The following is a 12,487-nucleotide window of genomic DNA, read 5'->3' on the forward strand; positions in this document are numbered from 1 at the left end:
CACACACACACACACACACACACACACACACACACACACACACACACACACATACACATGCACACAGCATCATTCACTAATTAACATTTTACATTCAATGCCTATTCAGTGCCAATCCAATGTGAACTACACCAGTAGTTCTCATACAGATTATGCAATCCTAATAGGTGCCATTTACATATAGAAGCTTTAAAGAAACAAAAGCTAACATAGCTATTTGATTTTAAGAGTGGAAAACAGGTGCAACAGAACATTATAAAAAGTCACATTGGTACCTCTGTTTTGTTCGCTGAGCAATCTAGCAAATTTGGAATTGAGGCGGTCCATTCCAAGAACTTTGTAAAGTTGCCCAAAAGCTGACAGTCTTAAGGCAAACTAGAGGTGAGAGGAAAGCAACAAATTAAATGTGAAAGAACTAAATGGGGTTCCTCCAAGGTTGGAAATTTTGTATATGGATCAGCTCTAATAACCATCTGGCCTTAGTCATTTACTCTCATGTTGCAGTATTCTTTTCCCATCATCAAAAAAAGAGAAATGTTCACAAAGAGAGTTCATAGTTTAGTCAAGAGCTTTGTATGAGGAAGAGAAAGAAAAAGAAAGCACTGTACACTGATTACAAAGTCCTGATATCTCATTTTTGTTCTACATATTTTAAAAGATTTGAGCGCTGCATCATAGGTCAAGATTTTCAGTAAATAAAATAATACATTTACATTTTCTATCTTTTTTGAAATATATGGTCACAATGAACAGTTATCTTATGGAAAATAGCTTCATGATATTTTCATTGTGCTCCACAATAAAAAGCACCACCATATGGTTTTAGAATGACATTGGGCCAAGTACATAATGACCATTTTCATTTGCATAGTTTCTAGACCAATACACTGTAAAGTAAAGTCAAACTATAGTGTTGGATTGCAAGTAACCTGTGCACTCTGGGTAATGTCTTCTCTCTGTTGCAGTGTAAGATGGGCACCAGCATCAGTGCTATCTCGCTCACAGGGATCAGAAATGCCTGGACCACCTGTAGAGAAGAGTCATGCTCAGTAGATGACTCAAAACACCAAAAGACAATGACAATGCTTTGTTTCAGTCTTTACCCTCTATTAGTATCCCTGACGCAAGACACTCTAGAACTCTCCGGAACGCCTCTCCAGGTCCTAGCAGCCTCTCGCTGGTTGAAATGGCCTTCTGACAGAGCAGCTCAAGAATCTGCCGAAAAACATATGATTAAAGAGACAGACTCAAAAAAGTGACCTTAACGTTTATATAAATGTCTTAATTGTGAAGATATATTTCTTTGTTGTTGTTTTTGAGGTTGACTCACCCATCCTTTGAGCGGGGCCCATGTTGAAACACGGGTACACAAGTCCCGCAAGATCCGAATCACAATGACACATGACTCAAGCTCGGACACTTTAGCCTGTTAACCCAACAAATAGCAAACCTGTCAACACTTTATCATGCATCTTCAAAGAACTTCTAGATGCTTTTTAGAGGACGTTTTGTATGAAGCAGATCAATCTGGCCAAATTAAAGTTTCTGACCAATAACGAACAAATTGCAACCTGGGGGAGATACATCTGACATTTAAACGGAAACAGGTTATGCGCAATACAGTTTAAAGCATTTATAGACGTTTCAAAGTTCAAGCAGGCTTAAAAAGCATTTTTCTAAATGTATTTTCCCCAGGTCAAAGGTCAGATTAAGTTACAAGTCGACTTTTAGACAAATAAAGACGGGATGCAAACCTGGAACCACTTGGCCTGGCGGAGAGACGCCAGAGAAGTCAGGCATTTCTGCCTGTCCAGAGCGTCCTGCGGAGAGCTTTCCGCACACGGTTCTAGTGACGAATGGAGTAAGAAGACAAGGTACAGTTTGACCAAGGGGGGTTCTGTCATCTGGTCAGGGGGTAGACGCAGTGTTCCCATGCCCACAGGCAAGAGGAAAAGGGGGAACTGTTCGGGAAGTCATCTAACACAAAGCTTAGTATGCACCCCTGTCTGTTTGAACAGTGATTAATCTCCTTTAAAAATACTCTACTTCTAAAGATATTTCACCCTCCTCTTCTGTAGGCCAACTGCGCCCACCCCCCCCTTCCGAGACAGAGAATTTCCAGTTGGTCAAAAGTCCAGCGCCCCTAAAATTGACAAACTAGAAGGCTTGGTTGAGAAAGTCAATTTGCAACCACAGTCAACAAAAGAAATACTTCAATTCAGTTGTGAACAGGGTAAATACTGCAGCAAAATACAAATGAAATATGTTCTGGATGAACAGATTATTCCTTAAGCACAAAAACGCATGCTACATAAAATAGAACTAAATGCAATTATCTGAAACTGTTAAAATACATACTCTTTCCATTGTACCAAAAATAAGGATAATAACAAGCACATCTTAAAATATGAGCCTACTGATTCCGTTTTTGCTGCAATGCAAACCCTTCGCATCGCTTTAGAGGTGACGTTCGGAAATGTCAATGTTCAACAGTAAAATGCTGAACAATAGCGAAGACAATACTTCTAACATTTAAAATGCTGAAAGCACCCAGTATCTGCCTCAGAAGGAACCACCACTCATTTGATGCAGCAGGACTGTACTGCATAACTTTTATTTTCACTCCTCCGATGTACTGAAGGTCTTTTAGGTCCGAAAAAGAAAAAGAGTGAGATCATACCTCCAGATGCCTCTTTTTTAACCTGCTCCCTGACCACAGGTGAGGTCAGATGGATACTCAGTTTCAGAATTGGCTCCTTTGGGCTAGTAACAATAATAGCAGCATCTTGGATCGATGGAGTGATGACGTATTTCTCCTCAGTAACATCCTTTCATTGAGGAAAGTGAGAGGAGAAACTGCATGTCAGCTTAATTTTTCATAAATATTAGCAGGTAAATAATGACTTGTCTTGCATGGAATCTGCACCCACAGAAACTCAAGAGGACTCAAATGGTTCTATAGATACACTAGCATACAAAAGTTTTAAGTTCAAATTATTCGAATATGCTGATTTGATGCTCAAGTTTCTTATCGCTATCAATATTGAAAACAGTTGTGCTGCATAACATTTTTGTGGAAACTTTGTTGATGAACAAGTTCAAAACAGCATTTATTTGAAATATAAATTTTGTAATATTATAAACACCTTACTGTCACTAGATTAATTTAATGCATCCTTACTAAAAAGGACTAATTCAAAAAAATTTGTAATTGTTGTTGTTGACCCCAACTTTTGAGCGTCAGTGTATTTGTTGATTGGAAAAAGCCAATTTGATAATGCTTTCAAATTAAAATACATACAAAATAAAATACATTCTACATAAAGATGCCGATTTTTCCTCTTCATGCGTTTACTAAAACACAAACAGAGCTGTTTGCATTTGCATACATTATGCTCATGTTTCATGAATGAAGCACAAATGACAAAAGCAAGTATTCAAATGATCTAGAATAATACAAATTAAAAATAAAAAAGGGTAAGAAAAACCTTTATGAATTCTGAGAGTTTTCCAGAGATCAGCCTGAGCAGTGAACTGGTAGGCATATCCCTGGACAGCAGCACCAACTCTAACTCCATGTCACCTTTCAGCAGGAGTCCTTTAGCCACCAGGCCCACTCTCAAAACACCACGCAGTTTACTTTGAGGAGAACCACTGCAGGGAAAACAGCACAGACTTTGAGCATGAGGTTATACTTCCACCAGAACTGTAACATAAATTAGCCAGCAATTGCTTAAAAGTAAAATGAAATGCACTGACTTGCTCAGTTGTAAAAATCTAAATACATTAGGGCAGGTGACTTCCAGAACCAACAACCATACCTTCCAGCATCTGCGGCACTACTCTCTTTTTCATTTAACCAATCAGAGACAGACTTCAGGGCACACTCCACATTAGACACCATGCTCTGCACTGCATCCAGCTGCTCTGCTGATGGGTACACAGTTGTGTGCTTGGCCTTTACATAGCGATCCTCATTCACAAACGTTCGCTGAGGCGGTGGCCGCATTGGTGGCCGCATTGGTGGAAGCTGTCGAGTAACAGAAGAGTTGAATTGATGACACTTGATTCAAAACGTTGCCTTTGCACTTCCTCTGTTCATGTGTTCTTATTACGGTTTTCTGTTATTTTAGGCAAAGAACTAGAGGGAGAACAATAATGAATTTGCATTGTAAATTTAACATACATCGGTGTAACATACGTCTTCTGGGTGCAGATTCTCCTCTTCCCACTTCCTGTACTCAACAATATATTGGTTGTACTGCCTGAGGTCTTCTTCATAACACAAGCAGTCATACCAATAACGCAACTCTTCATACCTGTGACAAGAATTTAGTTTTATTGCATCTTAATATACCAGAGATGCCCAAACGAAAATTTGGCCAGTGATAACTTTTGATTTGGCCAGTAGGCAGGAGGGGGGGGGCACATGCCATTGAAGCATATGTTCATTTTCTGTTTTAAAGGGGTCATATGATGCGATTTCAAGTTTTCCTTTCTCTTTGGAGTGTTACAAGCTCTTGGTGCATAAAGAAGATCTGTAAAGTTGAGACTAAAGTCTCAAATCCAAAGAGATATTCTTTATAAAAGTTAAGAGTCAACCACGCCTACCTAAAATGGCTCATTCTAACACGCCCCCACATATCTACGTCACAATGTGGAAATATTAGCATAATGCCACCTAAATGTGCACGCAAAGAAAGAAGGCGTGGTTTCAGGAACAGCAGTAGTGTTGATGCAGCCATGTCAGGGAGCAAAATAATGATCTTTAAAATAGCATCATATGACCCCTTTAACTTTTTTTTTTGCACTGAAATGTCAAATTTTATTTGATAAAAATATTTTGACATTTTAAATTTAATGATGATTTTATTATATTTCACATTTAATACATTTTAATATAAAGAGATATAGTTGGATATAATGCAACATTCACTTTTTGCTCCTCATCAAGATTTTTTATTTTCCATGATTTTTCCTAACATTTGTGAATGCTGGACAATACTTGTTTGAAAAACCAGTTCAATAGAAACTGCACAAAAAGAAATTTCTAGCTGATCTTTAAAGAAAAATTCGCTACAGAAATGATCCTCATTTACATTAAAATGCATTTATATAAACATAAAAATTAATTATAATTTTTTCCCCCAAACCTTGAAATCACAATTATAAAATTCCTTCGCACTTACAGGTTTTCTCCATGGCAATGGGAGAGCTGTTTAAGAGCATTCCCAACATTACACTTTTGAAGTATGATAAATTGTAAGAACAGACTAGGTGTTTTACCGGTCGTAGTCCTGCGGGTGGAGGCGGTAACCCTCCTGCATGAGATTATCCCAGTACAGCAGCTCCTCATAGGCCTGGTGCTCGTCCCAGGCAGGTGGTGGTCGAGGTGGAAGAGGTCCTTCCCTTCGCCTCGGAAAATTCCCCATGATTTGAGCCATTTCCTTCAAGCAATCACCTGCACACAAGTCGCACAACGTTCACAGTAAATAAAGGATTCAAACTGACGACTCCATCAAAACACGCCGGAGTTTAAATCATTAACGAGTTGAGAAGCCAGTCAATTAAGATAAATGGTTCCTGGCGGACTTGTTATTAAAACTGAAACTTCATAAAACTGCAAATGACAACAATGAAACACGTGTTCGTTAAAAAAAAAAAAAAACCCTCTATCGCGTCTTTACAAAACATCAGGTAACGTTATCGGTGAAGCACGCTAGCACGCGCACGGACTAACGTTAGCCATTTGAATAAACGAATGACGCGAAAACAACGATTCATATTTACCTGCACAGCTGCTAGTATTACCAAAACTCGGAGACGTCTTTAAGATCACGTAGATTTTAATATCTCGTGTCTATGTATTTCTTTGCAACGCTAAACAGATTTGTTGTACTCACTCACCATTCACTCAGTTTACTCAATGGAAGCGTATAGCGTAAAAAGCTTCACTTCCGGGCCACGCTCTGACCCCGCAGCGCATGCGCACTCAAATATCGCCTCGCGGAGACATGTGGAACTCCATCTACGCCACATTTGTGAACAGAAAGTAAAATGTATACACCCTGCAGGTATAACTCATAGGTTATTCCTATTATGCAGTGAGTTTTCATGTTTGCTTGTTTGTTAGGTTGTCACATTACTATTAAAATTCGTCAATAACAATTAGCCTACTGTACAGTGGTTTGGTGTTATATTCCATTTTCCCATTTTTGCTGTTTTGAAATGTTTCGTGTCTAACAACTGTGTACATTTTTCTGAAAAGCCTGTATTAAACTATTTAATGACATCTTACTCCGTATATAACAACATGTTGACTAGATCTTGAATAACTAATTAATTAATATTAATACATAAGCAGTGATCATTAACAGTACTGGGTATTATTATTCTGGCTTTTCCAATATTCTGTTTGTTTAATTATTTATTTGAAGTTTGAGCTTGGTTTAGTGACATCCATGCATCAAATTAGTTATGAAGTGGGAAAGAAAAAAAAATATATATATATAAAAAACTGATTTCATAGGTAGCAACGGAAATGTAATTAAAATATAATACATTTTGTTTTATTATAGTGTTTTTCAGTGTAAAAATAACAACATTAAAAGCCTCCAGAAAATTGGAGGGATAACACAAAAAATAAAACAATATTATGAACATAATTATTCACATGAGCATCTTTAAACGTAACATATATGCAAGATAAACAAGGGAAAACTGTCTTCCTGTTCTGCAGGGGAAAATAATGTTCACCACATAAAATTACGAGTTCACCTCACAGTTAATATATTGTTGATGATCATGCTGTACAAAATTTTTGATTAGGTGAACATTTGTTTTCAGTAAAACAAGCATTCAAATATTTTTGTGCCTGTTGTCGCTGTCATGTTGGTTTTCATGCCCAGGGCTGTCATCATGGGGAACAACTAGGGACACAAAACATTGTCCCCCAGACCTAAAGCTACAACACTGGCTGAATTAATGCTTCAATTACTAACTCAAATGTATTTTCTATTTCTATGTATTTGCTGTTCTCTGTTACACTGGCATGAATGTTTCCAGCCAAATTCTTATTATTAGTGCTTTATAGGGAATAATAGGACTGTTCATCTCATGCTTTATTTATCTTTGTGCAAATTTGCTTAAATAAATACATTCTTAACATAGAGAGTGCAGCACATGCTGTAATAAAGGGGCCCAGTGAGATCCTCTATGGTAGAGCTGACTGACACGGAGTAGGCCTTCTGTTTTTATTTACATTCACTCAGACTCTACTGACAGGATTCTTCTCAGAGCTGGGAAAGGAATGGATCTCCCAGCAGCGAAAAGTGCTTTCCTTAAAGTCTGTTTGCCGTTTAGTGATGAAGTAAATCTTTTGGAGGACAGAACGACGAAGAAGAATGTAGACCCATGGGTCCAGTATCTGGTTCCAGGATGCTATCCGCACCCCCATTATCATTAGGGTCTTATAGGTGACAAGGTAATCTCCAATAGAGCCCTCGTACGACTGTTTCACTGTAATTAGGCCAACAATCTAGAGTTAAGAGACAAAGACGAAACACCATAAGGATTATGATTATGACAAAATATCCAGGTCCAAAAAATCCATAATCCAGTCTATTAAAATATTAGGTGCTTTCCAGTTCATATACTTATACTATTCTATGCCATTTTGTTATAAATTGTGTGTCAAGGGGAAAAAAATTGAGATTTAAAGGCACAATATGTAATTTTCGCCAAAACAAAACCGGAAATCGAGGGTGTATGACGTCATTGGCAGGCGACACAATGACACTATGGACACGGTCCGTGTCACTAGTTAAAATTGCTTATTTCTCTGGATTTAAACATTCTTCGAAACATTTGGGATAATGTAAGTACACAACTCAGCAAAATATATAACATTGTTCTAGTGGTTTTTGGATATTTTAATAAAAAAATCTTACATATTGTGCCTTTAAATACCTTGAGTTTGATATCTTGAGTAATATGCTTAAGTTAAAATAATAATAATAATAGTAATATTTAGATACAGAAGACCATTTCTGCATCAGAAAAAAATGAAAAGTAATTTTAACATTTTAAAATAAGAAATAAAGATATAAAGTTATAGTGTGAAATATAAAGTTGCAGTTATGATATATAAAATTGCAATTAGCTTTGTAATTTTTTGTACTCTGTGGCATCAATGGGCTACTATTCATTTGCTTAAACTTATCTTAAAGGACACTAAGCCAACAGCGATATATGGAGTACCGCATTATTATCCACAGATTCAAAACTTACTCAGAAGTGATTAAGTTGTTGGAAATGCATAAAAATAGGTCACAGTAATGATTACTTTGTGGCTATTTGAGATACTTTCTGTGTTTTAAGCACATTTGGATGACAGAAACTGTGCTTTTGTTGCCAAAGTCTTGTCACATATTTTCAAGAATATCTGGGCAATGAATGTAAAGACTGCCAACATAAAGATGCAAAAAATCAGAGCGAAAATGTGGGTAATTATTTAATTTTACCTATAATGTATGTTTTCATGCTTGGTTTTACTGATAGGGTGTTATTTTAGTGATTTTTCTTTCTTCAGAAACAGTTGTCATGTTTGTACTGGTTTTAATCTTATGCCAGCATTTATGGGGCCCATTTTCATGACGGGGCCCCACTAACCCACGGGTTTGCAGCTGAATTATTGCAACTGCTCATACTCACCAGAAGAGGGCTCCAGCAGATACAAGATGTGACCATTATGCCCACAAGTTGCATCACCATCTCAATATCATGGGATCTAGCTGATCGATGGTTACAGGGTTTCTTTCGTATCCTCGCTAACACCAGCGTCAGTCCACTTATGGTGTTACACACCAAAGCAACAGCAAGGGATGTCAACCCCAGTCCTGAAAACAACATAACAAAAGCTACATCTGCCTTCTCTGTGTCCTCCAGCACTTTAATGAAACACCAGGTTCCAGGATACTGGTAGGTATATGAACCCAGCTGAAAGCAGGGCAGAAGGGCAACACAAAGAGCTGCTATCCAGATAACAGAAAGAGAGAGCTTAGTCCTTGTGGTCGTAACCAGCGAAGCATGGAGCAGTGGCTTTGTCACCCCTAAACACCTCTCAGCTGCCATGGCGCAACCAAGAAAGAGCGGACATAGTCCGAAAAACACCATACTGCCTCCTAGAAACTGGCATAATGGGTCCGCCCGGTCGTATTCTTCAGAGGGGACACCTCCAGAAAGATACAGCCTCATGACTATTGAGCCAGGTATTACATGTCCCACAAAATCTGTGGCCACCAGAGAGCTAGCAAACAGGAGAAATGCTTTGGATCGTCGACGTAGTCGGGCATACGCGTTCGCCAGAATGAGAAAAGCCACAATGTTAGACAGGATCCCCAGGGTCATCGAGAGCATCGCAGCTATGGGACCGCTCAGGATCGGTCTCTCTGACGTGACATTTTCAGGATCGGCAAGTGATGGAGACGTCGGCTGACCTTCCCATTGACTGTCATTGGAAAATGGGCTGAGTGGCGCAGTGCCTGATGAATTGCAGTGATGCATGGCTAACTCAGAGGAGTGTTTAGCTGTAGGGCTCCCATCTTCATGTAGAGCTGCTGAGGGTGGAAAAATATATCTTAGAACAGATCATTTAAAAGACCCCAAGAAATTAAAATTAGTGTAGTGTTAACTTTAGGGCCATCTACTGGATATGCTGATATGCTAATTCACTTTTGGCCAATATATGCATTTTAAATGTACAGTCTTTCTCTTTGTAGACAACAGTGAGAATTACTCCCAGATAAACGTTTCACACTCTTCATTAGTGTGATTGTCACATCACATAGCATGTTTAATGTAGTGAGTGCCGTCTAGTAAATAATCTTTGGAATAAACACCGTCATTTGCATTTTTGCTCCAATTTTTTGTTAAATGTTTTGTCACGCCAATCAATTAATATGTCAAGAAAGAGATTAAAAAGTACTCTCAGTAAATGGTCAACTAGGTTTTCAGAAGTTTCAACGTGACATATTTTATTTGAATAGTTTGTTGAATAGAGCCACACCAAAAAACAGGCAAGTTCTGACAGAGGCTCCTGGAAGCCTTAAATTGTTTAAAAACATTCCTCAAGGTTCCTTTGCTTGCGTTTGACCTCTCAGTCAACATCTCCCCTGAAGAATGCTACAGTGAGTCATTTAATAATGAGCCATATTTAGTTGGTTGCATGGATGCATTAAAAAGCACTGATCAAGAAAAGATATGCTATAAATAAGTTACATGTTGCAACAAATTTCCTTTGGATTCCTCTGGCACAATACCTATCCATGCACAACTCTAATCAGTGAAGACCAATGCAACTGCTTACCGTCACTAGCGAATGCCCATTGGGATTAAAACATCATGTCAGAGACCCAAGATTGCCTGCGTGCGTAAAAAGTTAAAAACTTTTTTTTTGTTCTATCTTGTAAACAAAAGAAAATAAATCATTTTATATATAAAAGTAAACGTTCCTTTAAACTAAATTAACTGTCAAAAATAAAATTATAACAAAGATGTTGTTGGGTGAATTTAGAAGAAAACGGGTGCATCGTCATATCCATATATTCCAAAAGAGCGCCTGGTCATCTTTAATAAAAAAAAAAGTAATGCAGGTTCAGCTAGGCTAAAAAAAATTGTTCCACACAAGAGGATAATATGTCGTTTTAAATGACGAAATGCAGATGAATACATTCGTAGTTTCACCGCACGCGCTCAGAGCAAGCGTTTCAGTAGCCTACAGTGTGTTTCTGACGGATAACCCCTCCCTGATGAAGCTCACTGCTCTTAGGTGAGTGTGACTCACTCTTACCACCGGCCTGAAAGCTACATTTCTCTGACATAAAAAATGGTGCTATTATTTAAAGCCTTAACAAAAAAAACAAAAAAAACATGGCTTAACCGGAAGAAAAAAAAGCGTTTAAGCAAGTCACTACATTACAGAATAACACATTATGCTTGAGCATTTGCATTCAATGATTCAGTTATTCATGCATTAAATAATAATTCAGTAATTCTTATTAATAATGATAAAGAGAGATACCTGATTCAGCATTTGCGATTTCGTTTTCCCCTTCTCTCTGGTCTGACCTTGAACATATAGCCTATATCAAATGTTCCACGAAACCAGATTGTTGTAGATTGAAGACAGGTGTCTGTGTTTGCTTAATTTTTTTCAACCTGGCAAACTAGAGTGGCTCCACACTTGTGGTTTGAATTCAGACTAACAGCAATATTTTTACATGGTGATGTTAAGGAAGGCAAGAGAAAAACGTGATGTTGACCACAGAGGTGATATGGGTGTTTAAAGCAATGATTTCTACTCAAAGGCTGAACAGCTTATGTATTTAATTATTGGATTTTAATATGCACTGAATCACTTTATATATATATATATATATATATAGCAGCAATATGGTTTAAGTAAATCAAAACTCTTGATTTATGACATGCACAAGAATTGTAAAGTGAAGTAAGGGAAAGTGGCTGGTTGTCACACAGTAAATGTAATTGCAAGGTTTTGAAAGTGTGTGCTTCCGCTTTCAACACTTAGTTCAACAACATAGTTCAGTTGCTGTTTAATTACAATATAGCTAGTTGTTGTGCATTCTGTCCTCTAAACTAAAATTCCAGTATTATTCTCTTTATCGCTATAGTTGTTGTGTAAACAAGTGACTACAGTTAAACCACATTACATTTAGACAAGATATGGACTGGTCAGTTGAACAATGTTCTCAGAACAAGGATATTTTTCATAAATACCAGGTTGGGGCAAGTTGTCACGCGTGTTTTAAATGTAAAATTATTGTTTTGTGTCGTATAATCATTGTGGTGTTCAAATTTAGCTGAAAAGCCTATAAAATGCTGTTTAATGGAAGGTTCTGTTGTGACAACTTGCCCCATATGGTAATGAAGCACAAAAGATGTTGCTGTCAAAAAAGGTCAGTGTCTGTTCCATGACCTGTATCTTTTTTTTCCCTGTAGAAACCAAAAAATTGACTTTCAAAATAACTGGGAAATCACTAGAGTGTGACAACTAGCCCTAATCTCCCCGAATTCCACTGAATATGGAAATTTGTGAAACTGTATAGTGTATAAATACAACTGAAAGTGTATAATGAAGTGATTCGGGTGGTAACATCTGCCCCAGATAAGAAAAAAAACGAAGAATTTAAATGAAAATGGCAGTTTCAAATAAAATCGGTTTTAATCTTCTGTAATTGTGAACTTTTTTCTCAAGCTGTATAGGACACTGGATAGCAAAAAATATTTATGACAAAGATTTGATCGTGCTTGGAACTGATTGATGTCAAAACAGAGTGTCACATATCAGCCACATCAATGAGCTGAAGTTGGAGAAGTTTTGAACCACCCAGGTCTCATTATGTCATCAGACAGAGGTTTTGCTTTTGAGAAGCTCATTATTAGACTATTGACACTGGAACATTAA

The 12,487-nt window shown here is 37.6% G+C and overlaps 2 protein-coding genes across 8 annotated transcripts in view; both read right to left on the bottom strand.

Moving 5' to 3' along the window:
- The window catches only part of LOC107660009 (spermatid perinuclear RNA-binding protein-like), a 12,418-nt gene extending 6,406 nt beyond the window's left edge, over positions 1 to 6,012 (bottom strand). Inside the window, exons 1-11 of one of the 4 annotated variants that reach the window (XM_016449141.1) lie at positions 5,908 to 6,012; positions 5,287 to 5,461; positions 4,187 to 4,319; positions 3,822 to 4,030; positions 3,489 to 3,654; positions 2,681 to 2,828; positions 1,755 to 1,846; positions 1,331 to 1,426; positions 1,104 to 1,215; positions 930 to 1,027; positions 276 to 375 (exon numbers count right to left, since the gene is read on the bottom strand). In XM_016449141.1, coding sequence (XP_016304627.1) covers positions 276 to 375; positions 930 to 1,027; positions 1,104 to 1,215; positions 1,331 to 1,426; positions 1,755 to 1,846; positions 2,681 to 2,828; positions 3,489 to 3,654; positions 3,822 to 4,030; positions 4,187 to 4,319; positions 5,287 to 5,444 — 1,312 coding nt within the window. In that variant the 5' untranslated portion in view covers positions 5,445 to 5,461; positions 5,908 to 6,012. Of the gene's footprint in view, positions 1 to 275; positions 376 to 929; positions 1,028 to 1,103; positions 1,216 to 1,330; positions 1,427 to 1,754; positions 1,847 to 2,680; positions 2,829 to 3,488; positions 3,655 to 3,821; positions 4,031 to 4,186; positions 4,320 to 5,286; positions 5,462 to 5,790 lie in introns of all 4 variants that reach the window. The other 3 variants (XM_016449140.1, XM_016449142.1, XM_016449143.1) reach the window with 3 other exon arrangements.
- A 671-nt stretch (positions 6,013 to 6,683) lies between these two features.
- Positions 6,684 to 11,210, bottom strand: LOC107660121 (prostaglandin E2 receptor EP1 subtype-like). Of its 4 annotated transcripts, none has more exons than XM_016449356.1 (4): positions 11,081 to 11,210; positions 10,367 to 10,422; positions 8,713 to 9,614; positions 6,684 to 7,537 (listed from the first exon to the last, which is right to left on the bottom strand). In XM_016449356.1, the coding sequence occupies exons 3-4, from the start codon at positions 9,562 to 9,564 to the stop codon at positions 7,268 to 7,270; spliced, it is 1,122 nt and encodes a 373-aa protein (XP_016304842.1). In that variant the 5' UTR covers positions 9,565 to 9,614; positions 10,367 to 10,422; positions 11,081 to 11,210; the 3' UTR covers positions 6,684 to 7,267. The 4 variants fall into 4 exon arrangements, with proteins under 4 accessions (XP_016304842.1, XP_016304840.1, XP_016304841.1 ...); XM_016449354.1 differs by having other exon boundaries at positions 8,713 to 9,617; XM_016449355.1 differs by lacking the exon at positions 10,367 to 10,422.
- Between the last annotated feature and the right edge of the window lie 1,277 nt (positions 11,211 to 12,487).

The sequence above is a fragment of the Sinocyclocheilus anshuiensis genome, unplaced genomic scaffold, assembly GCF_001515605.1.
Source record: "Sinocyclocheilus anshuiensis isolate Anshui unplaced genomic scaffold, SAMN03320099.WGS_v1.1 scaffold55, whole genome shotgun sequence".
Taxonomy (NCBI): domain Eukaryota; kingdom Metazoa; phylum Chordata; class Actinopteri; order Cypriniformes; family Cyprinidae; genus Sinocyclocheilus; species Sinocyclocheilus anshuiensis.

Coding starts and splice junctions, on each gene's coding strand:
- LOC107660121 (XM_016449355.1), bottom strand. CDS start 9,564: ATGCATCACTGCAATTCATCAGGCACTGCGCCACTCAGCCCATTTTCC. Junction 7,538..8,712: donor TCTGCTGGAGCCCTCTTCTG/GTGAGTATGAGC, acceptor TCTTAACTCTAG/ATTGTTGGCCTAATTACAGT.